This window comes from Sphaeramia orbicularis, chromosome 11 (assembly GCF_902148855.1).
Source record: "Sphaeramia orbicularis chromosome 11, fSphaOr1.1, whole genome shotgun sequence".
NCBI lineage: Eukaryota > Metazoa > Chordata > Actinopteri > Kurtiformes > Apogonidae > Sphaeramia > Sphaeramia orbicularis.
In genome coordinates this window covers 26,250,171-26,270,346 of record NC_043967.1, presented here as the reverse complement: position 1 = coordinate 26,270,346, position 20,176 = coordinate 26,250,171, and the positions used below count along the sequence as shown (strand labels likewise).

Genomic DNA, 20,176 nt, shown 5'->3' with positions numbered 1-20,176 from the left:
ACCACATGAAGAGCACAGCTTTTTGACACTTGAGTTGGGTAGAACTGATTAGTTTCTGTTAATAACTATAAGATTCTGCTTGATATTGAGCAGTTTTGGAAATGATTCAACCTGTGATTATGTAGACATTAGATCCAACAATCCTTGACCTTCTGTTACTCTGTTCTTGGAATAGTAACCGTTCATTGTTATGAATTTATGTTACTCAGAAAATTGGGTTTTTGTTAATTTAAATAAAGCTTATTTCCATATTAAAAGACTTCATGTGGTTTTTTTGGGTTTTTTTTTTTTTGCCATAGACCCCAAAACTTTTACAAGTCACAATTATGACAAATGTTGCTTTTTCAGTACTTCATGATGGCTATTTCCAAAACTTGCAAAATTTTGTATTTGATCGGTTATAATAATTTCAATTACATTTTGTGTACTTTATCGGCATACCAAATGTTTTGAACAACATGAACTAAAGGTTTGAGATAAAAATCAAGGGATTATGATTTTAGATTGGGTTGATAGGCAGATTAGAAGTATTTTCTGTTGATCCAATTTCTTTATTTTTAGAAATCTGCCTCAGATTTAATATACTAAATCTTACATAATTTAATAAAATTGGATTATGTACATTTATACAGTAGGTTTATAAATCTCCCATGAGAAAGAACCTGAAAAGTGAATGTATAGTAATGTGAATTGAAGTAGATCCAGTAGCTCTAAAACATTAACAAAATTCATTTTCTCAGTTATCAGAATTTCACACTTTGACCTAAACCTGTATCATACAAACTATAACCAACCAGCATTTTGACTTAATTTTTCTTTATTAGTAAGTCAAACTTGGTAAAGTTCCACTGGTTTTACTCTGGAGATGTTTTACTTGTAGACCAATGTACTCGGGCCTACAGTGGTGCAGTTCAACCACCAGGGGACAGTATTGCTCTATGGTGTAAATAGGACTATTTGAATGTATGAATATTTAAAAAGGAAGATTTTATAGCCTAATTATGTCTCTACATGTTAAGAAATATGATGGAAGTTTTATGTTGAAAATGGACATAGTTGCGGGTCTAAACAGCTGAACTAGAACAGTTCTGTCTGGAGGCTAAAGCAATGAAAGTACAACAGTTTAACTACATGTTTACTTATAACCTCACACTTTTTCATTATAGTTCTTCTCAGATGTTTAAAGAAAGTAACCTGTCAAATATTCTGACAAATAAGTGCACTCTGTTTCACATGGTCTGGATGCATCAGATGGTTTTGAGATAACTGAAGGAGGCCCATACTATCCAGTCAGATGATCTGCTGTAAACATGGAAAATTGCCACATTGGGCCAACAGGCACCCAAGTGTGTGTGTCAACCCAGGACATAGACAGTCCAAACACAGAAGTGTTTGTGTGATGTCTTTCCCCTCAGGGCGCTGTTCCTCCTTCCACCAGACCCCAAACCTCTAATATGCCCAAAATCTCTTGAGGCTGTCAGTAACCTTCCTTCAGCTCAGGGGGCTGATACCGCTTCTCTTTGCTGTTCTACAGTAAATGAGAAAACTCTTTCTCATGCTTCTGTAGTCACAGTCACACTGAACTGTCAGCTGTGTTGTCTGCACAGTATTTATGAAAGCCTCAGCTATTCCACTGGGAGAAATGTTGTCCCACTTTGACATATCAGCATAACCTTTAGCATGTTTGCAAGCCATTCATCCCTTTATCTGCTTCCAGTCACTTTGATCACTTTGCGAGGTTGCTGTAAATCAACATACGGTCTCCACTTTGTCCAAGCTAGTGTTGTTCTTTCCTTTAACCCTAAGATGCATGGAGTAACATTTGTGGCCTATATGTCATAATTAAGCTGATTCATGTGGTCGCACTATAACCTAAACTCATGATTTTGACCTGTCTTTTAATACCTCAGCTTCACTAGCTTCCAAATGTCAACTTGAGTGTGAAGATGTTAGAGGGCATTTACACTGTGGATAACACAGTACACTAATGTTTAGATATTATAGATGATGGCTAATTCCTGAGATCTATCTGCTCCTTTTCAGACAGAAAAAAAAAAAAAAAAACCCCTCCACATTTCTGGACTGCAAAAATACTCCTAAACTCACAAATTGCATTTTTGTTGCCTAATATACATATTTTCTACAGCTAACTTATTGCTTTTTTGATTCTTCATTACTTTAACCAAGCTGAATTTGTGATTAGGGTTTTTTTCCTTCTAAACTGCTGATGCTAATAGTTAATGCTGATAGTATGGGTCAAACAACTAATGTAACACTGTACAATACCCATATTTAATGCTAATTTTGCTGGGGTCCAACAAAATATGATTTAATAGAAGTAATATTTACAAGACAAAGTGAGTCTTAGTACACTATGTGGACAGCTGGGGCTCAGTATATCACATGAACATCAATCATACATAACTCTATGTAAGGTGATACCATGAGGGAAAATTGAATTAAATTAATCACTTAGGGTTTTATCCAGTTTCATTTAATTTCCTACAGTCTGGTTAAACAATTACATTGGATTTTGACTGGAGGCTAATTTTTACAAACAAGAATTGACAGTGACAAAAAAGGAAAAAAAAGAGATCAAATATAATTAAAAGCTTGAGAGTGGGATTGGGAATAGACAGGTAGCAGATCTAGAGTGCTTACAATGAACTCTTGTGTTGTGAAACCTGTTTGTTACATCTACAAGCTTGACAAAGCAAACCGTAGACTCTATCACTGTAATGTTCTCTCTTCTTGAAACTATTTTTATGACTGCTTTTTATTAAGAATTTTAAAGGCAATCATTGATTTTAGGAAACCTTTTTTTTTTTTTTTAACACTTTTACTATTATTATTATTATTATTATTATTATTATTATTATTAGTAGTAGTAGTAGTAGTAGTAGTATACAATATTAGGATGCTGCTGAGCTAAGATTTGTTGTTTTGTTTATCAGTACAATGACAAAGTATCTATCTAAATTGACAAAAGCTAATTCAGAGAGTGTTTTATTCTTCTACTCCACTATATCTTAAAGGCCAGTATTGCAATATCTATTTGGTAGAACTGTTACTTGTGGAATATTTAAATTTTGGTATTAATGCATGTAATTTTTTAAGAGCTGATAATAGCAAGTGTGCAAAGTTGAAAATTAGTTATTAATTAATTCATTCTTTACTGCACACAGAGGATGGGACTTGAATATTACACTGCTTTGATTTTTTTTTTTTTTATTTTTTTTTTTTTTGTATACTAAGAGAGTAGTATACAACAGATACGGAGCACTCATCACTTAAACAACTATGCCTGCAACGGGTATTATTGTTGTTTTGTTGTGCTAAATAGCACTCAGTACATATTTTCGACATTTTTAATATTTAGGATGGCACTTTTTGCACTCGTAAATAGTTTTGGTTTGATATAAAGATGTTCAAAAGATGTCTCATAACTGTGTTGTTATGACAATGACAATTATTGAACTGAATTAAATGAATTGATAAAGATGTTTCCAGGTTCACTATGGGGAGTCTGAATGTCCAAATGGGTCATATCTGATGGTCATGAAATGCCGAGTTAATATATTTAACCTGAATTATTTTATTTGTATTCACTGTAGATCAGTAGATGATTTTAGTTTCTGGTGGTTAATTTGATCCACTTGGCACATACGAACAAATGTTATAATATTAAGAAAAAAAAATCTCTGCACCTCGCGCACCAGTCCACGCTCCCCATTCACATCGTGAACGCGCATTTAGTGCACACCCACCGCTCCTCCCCTCGGCGGAAGTGGGTCCATTTTTACTCAGTCGGACAGGAGCTGCTCGAGGGGCTGCAACCGGAGCACCGCGGGCCCGTGAGAGTACGTCTCCCGTCTAGGTTTAATTTGTTCGGAGTAAACACGGCCACAACTAAACACTAAGAGCCGGAGATCTGGACGCTGGACGTTTTCCTCACCTTCGCATGCTCAGGTTCGTCCACGCTCCCAGACGAAAAAAACCCTGCGCATTCCTCCACGTAGAGAGCCAGAGAGGGGGAGCAGCCGACACACCGACGGGGGGAAGGAGAGCTGGAGGCGGCCTCTTCACGAGCTGCTCTGATGAATTTACCTACAGACTCCGTGTAGACGTCCTGTCTGGTGTTCAAGCTTCACCCGAGTCTCTCCGTGTTAGTCTGGGACGCCTCCGTGACCCGCTGCCCACGATGAGATCTCTGCTTTGATGAATAATTTACGAGCTCGCGGTCCGAGGCTCGCGCTGCAAGCACCACCACCACCGCCACCACCACCAACCGTCGACCTTTGGCTGCGCCTGACGCCGCCTGCACGGGCCCCGATGGTGGACTAGACACCAAACGCACGACGACGCGACGCGGGATCGAAGAGCAGAGCCCGGAGCTGGAGGATGAATTAGCGGCACTCGTCGGAACCTTCCCGAAGCGCGGAGCCCCGGAGTCATGTTGACGAGTCGGTGGGGGAGGAGAGTCGAAGCCTCCTGTACTTCCACGCCGAGCCAGTGTCACTCCAAATCCTGCTTGGTTTTATGAGCTCCACTAAACCGCCAACACCGCCTGTAGTCACCGAGTTATTAGAAAGAATGACACGGATGCTTTTTCCTCTAACGCCTTATGGTCTCAGCCTGACTATTTTTAAGATTAATGTCAGAAAGTATCTTTAAATAACAGATGAACTGGTCAGTTATAGAAAACAGAAAATCTTTGTATATGAATGAGCGCCGTTTTCACTGTTGAACTTACTTAAATACCTCATGAATCTACCTCAAACACCAGATTATTTTCTAAACGACACAACGGATCGATGTGTCCTCACATTATTACCTCAGACACATTGATGTTATAAACTGAGCCTGTGTTTCAGAACCGCCGATAATGGCTTCTTTTCCAGACTCGGACCTGCAGACGTGCCCACTCTGCAAGGAGCTGTGTGGCTCCTCTGCACCTATTTCTTCTAGTTCTTCTACCTCTTCGTCTTCTTCACATACCTCGTCCTCCTCCAGCCAGACCACCAGAAGGCTCCACGTCCTCCCCTGCCTCCATGCCTTCTGCAGGCAGTGCCTAGAGGGTCAGCGGAGCCCGGGGGACCCGCTGAAGCTGCGGTGCCCCACCTGCGATCAGAAAGTGTCCATCTCTGAGGCCGGCGTGGACTCCCTGCCTTCCTCCAACTTCCTCTTCAGCAACTTGCTGGATGTGGTGGTGAGCTCCGAAGAGCAGATCCAGAACAAGAACGGACACCACCATCACAGGGGAGGCTTAGGTGGTGGTGGTGGTGGTGGTGGTGGTGGAGGAGGAGGAGGAGGAGGCTCCTCAGGCTTCCAACACCCCCATGGGGGCCTACTGCACCCGCACCACCTAGGAGAGCCTCAGTGCAGCTCTTGTGATGAGGAGAACCCAGCCACATCCCACTGCCTTGACTGCCAGGAGTATCTGTGTGACAACTGTGTGCGGGCACACCATAGAGTGCGGTTGACCAAGGACCACTTCATTGAGCGCCTGGGGGAGAACCTCCACCTGGGACGGATCAACGCTAACACTAACCCAGGCCAGCCAGGGGTGGCTGTATCTCTCGCCCAGTCGCTGCAGAACAACTTCGCCCTGCTGTCCCTGTTCCAGGATCGCATGAGCTTTTGCCAGCACCATGACAATGAGGTGAGCAACAAAAACACAACTAACGGCTGTAAATGGCCATTCAAGTCAGTTACAAATGTGCAGATGAAAATGCATGCATGCCACACAAATTATTGGTGTACTTTTGAGGCTGTTTGAGAAGTCTTTGCATCCAGGGGCTCTAAAAACAACACAAATGCAGACCAACACAATCTTATAGTATAAGAGCATTAGGCATGCTGTATGGAACCATACTGGTGGCCATATGGCCTAAAGTTCAAAGGGAGCTGAGTGGCTCTTCACCTAGTTCCCTGGAGACAAACAGGCACGCGTGCTGAGCTGGATTTACACACACCAATCCAGCACACACACTTATATGCATAGACGCATGCAGAGTCTGGTTAATCTGTACCACACCATTCATTCAGGCCAGAGAGAGGCCCCAGTAGTAACTCCACACATGTTTCTATGACTGTTAGAGGTCCTATCCATGGAGGGATTGTGGAGATCTAGCTTTTCACTGATAATGGGAAAGACAAGTTGGAACTCGGGGCCCAAAGTTCTTTCTGTTTTTTTTTTTTTTTTTTTCATCCTCTTTTTTTGACCATGGGATCTGGGTTGGGAAAACTACAAAGGCCTGTAAAACAGGAAACCAACTTTTTTCTTGGTTTAGTCATGCAGTCAGGAAGAATAACAAATAGCATTTAGTAGGGGGTCTTGGAATGTCATTTTTCTTTACCACTTCTGGTTTTTGTTGAGGACTTTCAGTATTTCCCATGCTGCTGGAGAATACACTGCCTGGCCACTAGAGTATGAAGAAAGTCTTCTTTACCTTTTGTTTCAAGCAGAAATCTATGGCTGCAACTAAGTTTATTTTCATTGTCAATTATACATTTGTTTTTTTTCTTGATTACTTGATTCATTATTCATCATAACTTGGCTTAGAACATTGTTTCCCTAAGCCCAAGATGACCTCCTCATATGTCTTCTATGGTCTACAATGTAAATATATAGTCTCCACTTAAAGATGTGGTAAGAAACCAAAGTTCTCAAATGTAAGAGGCTGGAGTTTGAGAGTTTTGACTTTTTATTTCTTAGAATTACCCACAATGACTAGTCGACAATCAATACCAGGGATTAAATTAATACTGAAGTGGTAAGAAAAGCCAGTAAATGTGCATTGATTACAAAATGGCCACAGTGCTTTTACAACACTGAGATTATGTTTCAATCACATTAAGCAGCAGTGTAGTAGTACCATAAAAGACAGATGTGAAAAAACCACAAGGCAACATCTTGGAATTCTGGGAAATATCACAGCGTGCACTTTTATATTGCCAAGTAATTTATCACAGTGTGCACTTGTCCCCCACTGTATGGTGTTGTGTTGCATTTTGGCAAAGGTTGACTCAGGTTCAATAATATTCCTGGAGTAATCTGCAAAAAAAAATCAGCCCCCTTTGTTGGCACCCAAGGAGTGTGAATGTGAATGTGAATTGCAATAAATAAGTAACTCTGTTCACATTTTGTGAAACATTAATTAAGTTCGCAGTCATCAAAGCCCAGTTCAGATTTCCAATTTAGTTTTTTAGTGGCCCACACCCTTCCACACAACCCCCTCCGTTGCCAGTAAATAGAGGGTTCAGTTTTCCAGTAAGAGATTCATCTTCCAGTAATGCCTCCCTCACTCACTCAGTCGGTGTGCCCCAGCCCTGGGGGAGGGAATGACACAGGAGAAGGCTTGTCTTTCTTTACCTGTGAGCACCGAGCCAGCCAAGTCATTGTCCGTCAACTAGCTCCATATGATGAGATGCGGAGGGTCTTCACCTACTGAGTTACACTAATTAAAAAGTCCAGTTCTGGTCTTTTTGTCAGGTCGAAATCTTTATTTACCCTTTTTGGTTGTGTTAAACCCTAGTTAAGGTATCCTAATTATATTTACTAAATACATAACCTGCTTAGTTAGAGATTTAGAGAGACTTTGAGCTCATCTCTGAACCTTCTGGTTGATTCAGAAACTTGGCATTTCCTTGAATTTCAATGCACCATGGGTGTGGGCGCTGTTGTTTTAACCTCCCAAAGTTCATATTGTCTTAGTTTTGTAAACAATGGGAAAAGGCTGAGACTCCAACCAGATATTTTTGTCATCTAGTTATCTGACCTAGTTAATGGAAAACACAACAGAGGGTTTTCCTGCAAATAGAGCTTCTATAAGGGGACGTAAAAATTAGGCCTAACATTATGAGGAAAATCTGTAGTAGCATTGTTCAGTAGTACAATGTTGTTTGTTGAGGTCAAATGAGCAAGCCACTTTAAGTTGATTAGTTGGAGCATCATCTGTAACACATGCTGTACACCTACAGCAAAATGGAAATTGTAAAAAAAACCTGACCAACCAAGGAGTGATTGAACTACAATTATACTATTTAATTCTTACAACACTTTAAGAATATGTGCAGCATTTGGACATAAATTTTAGTTTAATGTCTCTGTAAGATCTCACTCCAACGCTTTATGAAAAATTTGTCAACTAGGGCTGAACAATATATCGAAGTCATATTATTGTGATAACAGAGTGTCCAATGTTCATATTGCAAGGACGTGCAATAATTAATTTTTTTTTTTTTTCTTCATTAACTTTCTATTTTACACATGCCATTGGGTACCAGAGTGGTTTTCTCTATCACTCTAACGTGCAAATTTTTCTGGCAAAAAAACTGAAGTAATGCTACAGCTGCTGGTTGAATGCAAGTTTATGTGTTATTAATGTTGAAAAGATATGAATATTTTCAGAGCACAACTTCGGGCAAGGCCTGAACAATTGCATACATTAAAAGATTTTCTTTTTATGTGCAGTATTTACCAAACCAGGAAAGCAATAGAATATTGTTTTGTTAAAGCTCGTACTCTGGCACTTTTGTTATTATGAAATACATCCATGTCATTTACACAGTTATATGTGAATAAAATGACAAAATATTTGACTATGTTTGTGTCTGAAGGTCTATGGTAGCAGCATCACCAGGTTCTTGGACAGAATTGTGTAATTGATTGTAGTAATACAGTATTTTGTCTTAAATTATAAACAATTGAGTCAGCCTACAAAACAATTGGTTCATTTTAACATTGTTAAGGAACATTTTTCTTAGTAGATGAAATTGATATTTCTTTAGATGAATGAGAAATATTGCAATATTATGGTTATTGCAGTGCTGCACACCCATATTGCAAGTTTTGCCAATATTGTGCAGCCCTAATGTCAGCTGCTCACTGTTTTCAGTACTCAATTATTTGTGCACATCCCTACTTGTGATAAACTAACTTAGCGGTTGCCACCAAACTGACAGCAAACTAATCAGAGGGTAGCTGATAACTAGATGGCTCAGGGCTTATTCACTGCAATGTTCATACCATGCATTTCTATACATCTTCATCTGTGTCTTAAAGTTTTTGCAGTGTAGTTCTTTTTTTTGGTAACATGGCTTATACAGCTGCAGAATGCTAGCTGTCCTCACACCTGTAGTTTTTTAGTGTGGCGAAATCAGATTCAGGCTCACTTTTCTCCCATGGTGCAGTTCATTCAGGCAGGTGTGAATGCAGTAATTGCCCTCAGGTGTGGACCAAAATGTCCACACCCTAACTCTTTTGAGAGGACTCAGATCTTGATCCAATCCCAAACAAACTCTGGAGTGTCTCATTTGTCGGGGGAATGTGATCCGACCTCAATTTGACCCAACTGCTAAATGGCAGTTGAAGTCAGGACCTTCCTATCTTACTCTTTGTTACAAAGACAGTTAGCCAATAAGCAGAGTAAATGTCATTTGCAGGAATATGTTTCAGTTTTTCTTTGTGTACTAAAGAGGAAAACACTGCAACTTATTCAGACAAGATGAATTCTAGGTTTAAAGGGCCCTCACTCAGCCATAAGCTATAAGTAACTGCTGCGATTTTCTGTTTTTGCTGGTTCTTGGAGTAGGTTTGTCATGTCTGTTCTGTCATCCAGAGAAGATAAGTCAGTGCAGTGTGAATTGTTTGGTGGGGCTGGGATCGGTCCCCTCTGCTGTGTTACGCAAGCCTGTGGAGGACTTTCTCCTACTGCAAGAGACTGGTGGTGATGATGGCAACTGTTCATTGCGTAAACACCTACACAGTATTTATTGTGTGTTATCAAGGTAATGAATATTTTCTTTTTCTGATGAAAGGGGGTTATGAATTAAATACCGGTGAGCAAAAAGAGAATATTTTAGCTCCATTTGTTTATTTTCTGTTGTGACGAGCCATAGCGTTTACTTTGAAAACAGGATTTTTAATCGCAGATGAAGCTAAGTCTGGTAGGTTGAAATGCCCTCTTCATGATATTCAAGTCTGGCAGTGTTGATTCTAATGAGGTCTGAGTGATGACCTCTGAATCACAGAGTTCACATCGAAGCATCGTGAGCCAACACCAGCCTTAGGCACTGTAAAAACTGTTTCACAGCTTTTCTGTCACCGCAATGATAATTGTCCATCTATCTGCTGATTATTTCACATTTAATGGGACATATTTAATCATTTCTGTTTTGAAATATCAGTGAACCAAGCCAGCTATAGTAAACACTTCACATTCTTTTTCCTTTATATTACCAGTGAACAGAAACTGAAATAGCTGCTCACATTAATTTAATTGGTCACTAATGGACTAAATGACCATTTGTTGCTGCTCTAATTTTAAGATTTACATTTTTCCTAGTAAAAGCAAGAGTCCGTATGGAATTACATGTTACAATGACTTTTGTCATGTCTCCTGGAATAATTGGTGATTGCTAAAATGAGAAGCCAGCAGTGGAAAAAATCTTTTAGTTTGTTGAAATAAAAATGTGTTGTCAAAAAGACAACTAAATAAAAGCTACAGTGACCAACACAACATGAATTAAAATGAAATACAATTGCATTTAAATCAGTTTTGGTTTCCTTTTTTGATTTGATTTGGATTCAGTTAGGGGTGCACAGAGTGCAAAATTCTGTGCCAGTAAAAATATTTTTAAAATCAATTTAACAAATGCCATACATTTTGTATATTTGATTTCTGTTCTTATTCATTCCACCTCTTGTGCCAGTGGAATGTTTTTATATCTATATAATTTATATGGTTATAAAAATTAACTGTTTAATGTCTTTTTGGCCCTCATATCTTTGAATGAGCACCAATTCCGTCATCATAAAATCATCATAAAAATGCATGAAGAATCCTTTAATATAAACTGAACAGAATGAAGAAGTAATGAAGAAGAAACAATTTTTTTGTCTTAAAGCAGCTTGTAAAGTGAATATTAATTTCTTTTAGGCCAGTCTTTCACCATCAGTGAATTAAAAGTGACCCATATTTGGTGTCTGCATTTCACCTGAAGGCCTCAAAGGATCAGAAATGAGAAAGAACCAGAAACAAAGCATCCATGTTACTGTTGATGCTTTCAGTTGTAAGATAAGACTTTGGGCTGCAAAGGGAGTCGACAACACAATGATAAGAATATGTAGGTTATGCACATGTGACACACATGAATGAATGTGCTGGCCTACTTAAACAGCATAAATATCATCTGTTACTCATGTGAAGCGCTGGCAGTCAGTGAGGGTCCCACGCTGTGTGTGGAGTGGAAATGGAAAATTGGATTACACCAAAGGAGTGCCCTCGTCTCGCTGTGATGTCACCCTCCAACATCCAAATACATCCACCGCCATGGCCGAGGGACTGCTAATGATATGATAATCCCACAAAATGTCACTCTATGCCTCAGATTAAATTGTTGTCACCATGACAATGAGGCTCGACGAGCACGCTCATGCCTCGGCAAAACACACACACACAGACACAGATAGTCGCCTTTAAATGTTAGAGGTGGGGGTTACTGGGGCAGTGGAATAGCGAGCGGTTGCTGGGCAATGAACAACTAAAATGCATCATGCTATGAGGACGAGGTGAAGTTGAACTAATCAGTTTGACGTCTCGCAAAAACGCATTTTGGTTTAAATAAAATAAGGAAGACAATGGGTTTTCTTTGCAGTGGGAGGTCTAGGAAATCTAGTTTGTCACACATTGCATTATATTTTCTCTGTTACTCAAAATCAAAGGTGTACATGCACCTGAGCAAAAAGAATAACAGCCCCGTTGGAGCAGTAATATTTATTTAATAGAACTTCAGTTATTTAAATAAATAACTGTAATTTACACTATCCATGATCTAAAGGAGTATTTACTTTTAAACAGTGCACTGTAAGTTATACTTGCAATCAGGGTGAATTATTAAGTATATTTCATTATATGTATGTGTTTGGAAATGGGTAAATGGTCATGGGATATTATTGTTCTTTTCCACACCTTTTGTTTAAATATGTGTATTAACTAAGTTGACATCTCTGACACAGACTTTGTGTAGAATACATAGCACTGAAGCAAATATCAGAAGTGCACAGAGGGATCGTGTGGATCCTTTAAAATTATATGTATTCAGATGAAGGGAAATATCAGCATAAAAAGGAAGAAAAATTAAGAGACAGGACAAAACTAAACCATGACAAAATACAGAATAATACTCAAATATCCAAAAGAAATGTTAATCTCCCATCTCCACATTTACTCTATAAATGCGTTCATATTCACCTTTATAATTTTATGTCATTTGTTTGCACAAACAAAAGAAGAGAAACCTCTAACTGGATCAATGAAACCTTTGCATCCCTTATTAACTTACCGCTTCAACTCAAGTACTAAATTCTGCTCTTGGGTCTTATTTATTTCTGTCCTTTTAACTTTTTTGTGTAATTTCACCATTCCATTATCTAGTTGTAAGGGGGGAAGCTATCAGTAAAAACATATGCTGGCCTGGCTTTGTGTCTCCCCCTCTCTGGAGCTCAAGCAGGGAATGTTTGTAAGGAAACCTAACCCAACACTGACGCTGATACAAGGCCAAAGGAATTCCTGTAACTTGAGTTTATACCTCCTGGGTTCTCTTTTCCCCTTCTCCCTCTCTCACACACACTCTGGGTATTTCCTCTGTTGGCTCCTGCCTTTCTCATCAGCTCTCTCTGTCTGCTCTGTGTCAGAGACAATGGACATTATGGAAGCAGAAAAGTCACCTCAACATGATTTAGCAGCTGTTGCTGTTGAGGGGCAAGTGATTACATTTCATGACCCCTGGAAGTATCGGTGTGAGTGTGAGGCAGCAGCATTTTCCCTTGCAAGAGCATCTCCCATCTGCAGGTAGTTATCCTCTGAAGAGGATTTTAGTGCGTGTGTGTTTCCACACAGCCAGCAGAGTTGGATTATATGAAGTTGGACTTCCAGGGTTTTAATGCACAACATGTGCCCAATAATTAGAGAGCATTCCCTGTTTCCTGTGTGTTGTGAATGTGTTTCATGTAGACTAAGGGGGAGTGTGTGTGAGTGTGTGTGTCCTAGCTTTGATGTGCATTTTGAGGACTTTGGGCCATATAAATTTAATGGATAGAGAGGAAGGCATTTATCACATTTTCTTTGACAACAGGATTTAAAGCACATTCAAAAGCTGCACGCTGCCACTTACTACCCAGTGGCTGGGCACAAATGGGCTTTTAATTGGCCATTATTTGACCTCGCTCAACTGGATTGTGCTGTTAACACATTTTGCATGAAAGCTTAAAGCTTTTTTGGGAGACGCTCCACAGCTTCCAGCTGTGATTTGTCCTTTCTAAGTGTTTCTACAATATTAAACAAAGACTACGCTAGATTGCAGCAGGGTTATTATAATTTTCAAATTTACATTCATTTGAGTCTTTTATTTGGGTCAGAAGTTATTTATTTATTTCACAAACTGCATAAAGTAACAAAATACACATCTGTTTGAAATTCATGAAGAAAAACACAAAGCAGATGTTTGCTCATATTATTGTATTCACAAAACCTTAAATATAAAGTAGTAGTTAAATTAGTCTTATGATAGTTATAAAAGGTTTTAAGAATTTTGGTTAGTGTTTTGTCTTTCAGTTTGGTTTTCACTTTCAGGAATTCACTGCCTTTAGTTCAGTTTTTACTTTTTTATATTTTCCTGCTGTTACCAAACCATTGACATTGGGGGAACATTTGTTTGTCATGGTCTTTTTGATGCCAGATGAAGACATGGAATAAACGGAGTGTTTTCCATAGGTTGTGCTTCAAGGAGAAGGAGCAGTAATGAATGATGGCCATTAAGTATGTGTGTTGATTATTATGCCCTCTTAAGTCACATTAACTAATAATAGGTGCTCACTGTACATGGTTGTGTGTATTTGTTACATCCCAGCTGCTCCACATTTCATTCACACAGCTTCTCCATTTCACCCCTTGTTTGCTGTTAAGCCTGAACTCCATCTCACGTTTCTCCCTCTATCTTTTTCACCTTCTCATTGTTGTTGAACTCTTTTTTTCCCTCTTTACCTTGATATGCATCTGCCCCCACAGCTCCCTCCCTTTTCACTTCCTTTCCTCCCCGTTTTTTTTTTTTTTTTTTTTTTACCACCTTAGTATTAAGCACACAACACTCAGTCACATGCTTGTAGGGTAAGGAGGCCAGCTGACTGTGGTTTGTTTTCCTTCTCCGCTGCAAAGCCCGTCCAATCAGACTGCTGGCTCACGGCCACCGCCCCCCCATGTTGTATCTGGCTGAGTTTCAAAACATCGGCAGGCATGTCCGTATGTGTGTGTTGTGTCCGTGGCAACACGCCAACAGGGTTTGCCACTGGAGAGGCGGGGCGGCAGAGGAGGAAGGAAAAATAACCACAAGAGAAGTGAGGAGATGGAGAACAGGAAAAAAACAATGAGAAAAGGAGGAGAGAACTAATGCTGTCTATTTACTGTACTTGGGTTAATCCTGTTTGCCTTTGTCATGACAGAAAAGTTGATCAGTTGTAGGATTACAACGGCATGTGATTGGTCTAATAATATACCATAGAGCCATGATCTTATTATTAGTTACAGTGACCCTTAAATAAATTAAAACAGAGGGCCTTTTCCGGTTGAATGAATGAATAAACTCTGAGACTTGGAATTATTTTTAAATGGAAGTAAAAGTCTGCATTTCCTTCTTTTAATAAAGAAGTGGTGTTTTTGGCCATTGTCATGCTGGGTCTCTGGTAACTTTATTTTTCAGATTATGAAATCTTTTTTATTCTCCTGAAGCATCTGGAGCACATTTTCATTTAACTAATGTCAATAACAGTGTTTATAGATGTGTTTTCAGAGGTAATAATTATTTTTCTGTTAAATAAATACAAAGGAACCACTAAGGGCTGGGAAATGTATCAGATCAGTTGAGTTTGTCCTGTTTTTGCTTTTCAATTTTCTTGACAAATGCCTAAAAGTCAAGAACATTTTATTAAAAATACACTTTTTTTTTTTTTTTTTTAAATGAGTAACATTTACAAGCGCTCCTTTTTGCTATTATTGATTACACACATAGGATGCATAGATTTGATGAACTTGGAAATCATGTTTTGTTTAAAGTTCATGTAGATGGGATTGATCTAAAATTGCGAATTATCCACAACAATCAAAAAAAGATGTGTAGGCTTAATGTTTTTTTTTTGCCCATATTGCTCAGCTATAGAAATACTGAATGGATAAGGGAACAATAGAACAATACAATACCTTTTTAAACAAAAGAAATGAGCAAAAAGCAGGATATTTAACCTCTCTTATTTCTAGTGAATAAATAATAATGGTAGTGCATGCAGATCTAGGTGAGATTCTCTCTCTCTCTCTCATAATCTAAAGTACTTGTATTATCCTGCATTAACCAGTGATTTCATATAGTAACAGGACAGTGTACAGTAACAAGAGCTAACTGTATACTGTTGCAGCCCTAGTCAACTGATCATCATAGATCTTGATCCAATATGGTTACTGTATTTCAACAAATAAATAAACAACTTTGTCTGCCCTAATTCTCTGAACCTTGGACATATTTTTTGTTGGAATGTGTTCGTTTTACTTTCAGTGCATCTTGTCAAATCCTTTTCAGTCTGAAGGTGAAATGGTCCTTGATGGTGTACCATGTCTGATGGAGGGCGTTAAAACAGGTTACAGGTCATCTTTAGGTTTTCATATATTTTGAATTCAGAGAAAAAGAAGGATGGATTGTTGATGGCTTCATCTCCGATTCATTGCTGACTTTTGACAGGCCCATGGACAAAGTCCTTAACCCTTTACCCCTCTAGCCTACTAATGGTAGTATAGACATCAAATTCATCTGACATCTGTTTGTAGGAATGTCCCTAAAGTATGTTTCTGGTTTGTGTGTCTGTGCCTCCACACCTTTGTGACCTTTTGTTGTTTCTGTCTGTTGACAGATAGTTAAAGAAACCATACATTTGACTTGAGGCACTGCCCAAAAAACAGCTGTGACATTTTGTTGTTAATCCCTGAGTCTAACTCCAACTAAAACTATATATTTTAGGGATTAAAAACTTGTTTGCATATGGGTTGTGAAACAAGAGCCCTTGTACATAACTGCTTGAAAAATGAAGGTCTGTGTTCTTGAGTTTAGATCAATATTAGCCTTCTAAACTATAAGGTATAAAGGCTGCTGAACGGAGTTGGGTTTATTTAAGAGGATATTCTGTACTGGACAAATCCTAGGCAGCGTGTGTGTGTGTAAATTTTATATCCACTTAAATAAACCCAACTCCAGTTCAAAAATCAAAAAAGACCCTCTAAATTCCCACCTGCCTAAGGTGATGTTTCAAGAGTGTTTTTCATCAACCAGCAATTGATGCACTAAAAGCCTTTCACAAACATAGGCAGTATTGTAGGTTATTCATCATGCGACAAGCAAATGTTTGTCATTTTTTTTCTTGAGAAATCATAGAAAGAACAAGAACAACTAGATAGACTGTTGACCAACCAATTAATCTCTTGTATTTTGCATCTTGTTTGAAATGCTTTGTGAAACCTACTCTGAAGTACATATGAAATGCAGTTTTCTTGACACTGCAGTGTATAGAATAAATGGGAATGGTTTTGAAATGGCACTGGGACATGTCCTTTGCACATATCCAAGCGTCTGACTGTCGGTGAAAAGGGCTTGGTTTCTTTGAGCCAGCATGCTTTCACAGTTCCCAGAGCAGCCCAGGCTTTTCTGACACCACATTGTGACATGACATGGCCCTTGTCCCTTCCCCCCACTCCTGTGAACACGCAGGCAGCGAATGCTGCACGGAGCAATTTTACTGGCTAGTTGGGCTCGTGCCCTCTCCCCCAGTTCCCAGTACCTCCAAGGGGAGGGAGGGAGGGAGGAAAGTAGGCTGATCCTCCTGCAGCCTGCTCACTGTGTGTGCACAAGGCCAGGCAGCTTGTGAATCTACTTCAGGAATATGCTGTGGTTCTGCCAAGGTCCTTGATGTTATAGCAATTTAGCTCCTATTCATACATAGATCTTTTTCTGTTTTGGGAATTCATTTAACTCATGCAGATATAACTGATTCGTTGTCTAATAGTATTTCTTTGTTTTCCAATTCTTTTTTTAACCTTAAATGCTGCACTGTTTATACTGCTGTTTATAGTAGTGTTAAGTCGAAACGTTGAAAATGTTCTCACATGTAACTATATTGACTTTGTTTTAAACAAAAAAAAAAGTTATGAAACAGTAAACAAATTTTACTTGTTTATATTTCTTATTAGAATACAAGACAAGCTATTAAGAATTTCTACTAAATAAGATAGAAAAAATAGTATAAGTTAAGCAAGTTGCGCATGTCACAAGTAACAAAAATACTTATTTAATAAAGACATGATATTCTTTGAGAAGTGTAACTGATCTTTATATATTGTTTTTAGCTTCTTACTGCCTAAATCTAGTACACTATTAGCTGGAATATGTCATTAAGACAAAAATGCATATATTCTCAAAAATGTGATTATTTTTGTAATGAAATACCTGATTGACATCATGTAGAAAAAATATTTTCCTTCCCAGAATGCCTCATGAAATCCCCCCTTTTTTTGCAGTGTAGGTTTGCTTAATGTATTCGTCCTTGTCTAATACTTAGAGGCTAGATACTTAAAGTGCTTTTAGAAGTATTATTAAAAGTAACTTGAATGTCATTTAAAGTGCAATATATGTAAAGTCCTCAATTTGTTCATTTTCAGACCATAGTAATGATGATGTTTTTGTTTTGAGCTGCCTACTAAATGAACTTCTTATCAAAATTGGCATTTTTTTGGATTCTGCATTTCATGTCAGCATTATTAAAATAAAATCTAATGAAAAGAAGGTATTTGGAAAATAAGCTATAATTTAACAAATTATGATTGTAATGCCTCAAGTCTGTTTGATGAATTTGTTTCAAACTCTCAACCTAACATAGGTGGGTGTGTCATAGTACAAATCTGTAATGGAGGAGCGTAATGGGCTGCGAGGGAGAAAGGGTAACATCCGGTGTGCTAATGAAATACAATAACTCACTTTCCCCAACGTAGCCGAGCCCTACTGCTCAGGGTTTTATGGTCGCTGATGGCATGTCGGTTCCAGGCACCCACCAACAAACAAAGACGCTCAGCATACAGGACGCTAGCACGTTTTGTTTTATGGTTTTAAAACATCCTGTGCTTTTCTGTTTTGCTTAAGCTTGCTGCTTGTAATGTGCAAATGCATTCTGTAGGTGAGCATGCCCTGCCTGAGACCCCCACCCCCTCTTTCCAGGGTGCACTTTGAGAAATTTACAACTTTCCAAGCATGACACCACGCCTTGTTTTACACCATTTTATGTTGTTTTTCACATTTTTGTGCCACACTGCTCTGCTTCTGCATGTGTGAGGGTATCCAGAGCATGACATGGTTTGGAAGTGAACATATGCACTGGAGCGACCCTACCCCTGGTTTGCAAAGGGTTCGTTTTCATGTGTTGTACGTTTTCCATTTCACAGGATGAATAAAAAAACCTGTTATTTATTTAAGGCATGTCAATAATGGGTTTGAGAGCGATAGACGGGTAAAGACAGAGGCAAGCAGAGAGGGAACCAGATCCTTTCATGTAGACCTCTGGGAAGAGCCGGTATCCTGTGTTAGTCAATGATATTGACTAGTGTTCCAAGAGGCCGGTTTATTATGTAATCTACAACTATGTGTGCATGAGTGAGAGTGTTTCACCTGGAGCACAGCTGAGCGGCTGCTGATGCAAAAGCAGCAGATAGCATTAAACCTATCTATGCACCATACAGCTATTTGTTATTGGATCTAGTGCTGTGAAATAAGACTCCGATGTTTTCAGTAACTGGCAGCTGGTCATGTTGTTTTTCATTTCGTTGTTTTTTGTTTCCATATATTATGGCTTACTGTGTGATTTATGTAGAAGCATATGATTAAGCTGCAATTTCAACCCATTCATTCCAAATCATTTCTGCTTCTTGTTAGAAGTTAACACATACAGTTGAAATGACATAGTTTTACTAAAGAAAAAATACTTGTAAATCGAGCTTCGCCTTCAGTTCATGTAGCGAGAAAACAAATAGATTAAAATCATACACTGTCCTTTTTTTTTTTCTCACCCTATCGCCAAGCTCTAACTGAAAATATTTATTAAACTGTAGCTGTCAGGAGAAATGTGCTTTATTAAATAAGCAGAAGCTGCAAAGTCTTATTTATGGAGCAGTTATTTACAAAATCAACCACCTGTATTATTAGAGGGTCCACATGCTGAATGAGACTGAAAAAAATAATTAACTTTATATAAGATAAAACTTAAATGATCCCCAGTTGGTTTGTTACAGCAGCTGAATAATACAGAGGCTAGCATTGAAAATGGGGTAAAACACAACATAGGGCAAAAATATAACTACAAAACACTTGTATGTATATATGCTATATACATGGAGCTATGGTCACAATAAAAAAAGCACTAAAAATGTATATGCAGTCTGAAGTATGAAATGTGTCTAGAGGGAAAATCACGTTTTAATCAGAAACTAAACACAATGTATTCGATAAGTAGAGTTTTAAGAGTGCTTCTGTTCCTGTAATGCAACATTAGCTACAATTAACTTAGAAATGGAGTTGGCTGACATTTTTAATAACTAGCTCCAAGCACACGAGCACCCACAAATCCTCTATATTGAATGTTTTAAAACGGGGATAATGAGATTGCATAATATAGTTCGCGTTTGTCCAAACTGGTTTCTCAGGGCAACTGTTATTGCCGCGCTCTGAGTTAATTGGCAAATTTTATTACACTCAGCCCGCCACACGGCTTTCTTTGTGACAGGTGGTGTGTAATAAAACTGATTAGCATTTTTCATTAGCATTAGCTGAAGCTCCATTTCTGGACAATAACTACAAGGCTCACAAATTTCCTAAATGGCAAGCAAGCAAGTCAGCATTTTGAAGTATTTTCCCCACTGCTGTAAATATTTCTAGTTAGGTAAACTACTCGTCATATAATAGTCAATACTGGACTCGCTTCATTTGATGATCTCAGTCCTGTGGGTCTGCCTCTCAGAATCCACCATCAATCCTCCTCCTGCCTGTTCCTCACCCCCAGCGTCCATCAATGTCTTTCTCCACCTTCTCCACC

General features: G+C 38.7%; 1 protein-coding gene across 1 annotated transcript in view; it reads left to right on the top strand.

Moving 5' to 3' along the window:
* The first annotated feature begins 3,822 nt into the window (after positions 1-3,822).
* Positions 3,823-20,176, top strand: part of trim71 (tripartite motif containing 71, E3 ubiquitin protein ligase) — a 38,833-nt gene continuing 22,479 nt past the window's right edge. The window contains exons 1-2 of the mRNA XM_030147835.1: positions 3,823-5,279; positions 5,313-5,662. Coding sequence (XP_030003695.1) covers positions 4,886-5,279; positions 5,313-5,662 — 744 coding nt within the window. The 5' untranslated portion in view covers positions 3,823-4,885. The remainder of the gene's footprint in view (positions 5,280-5,312; positions 5,663-20,176) is intronic.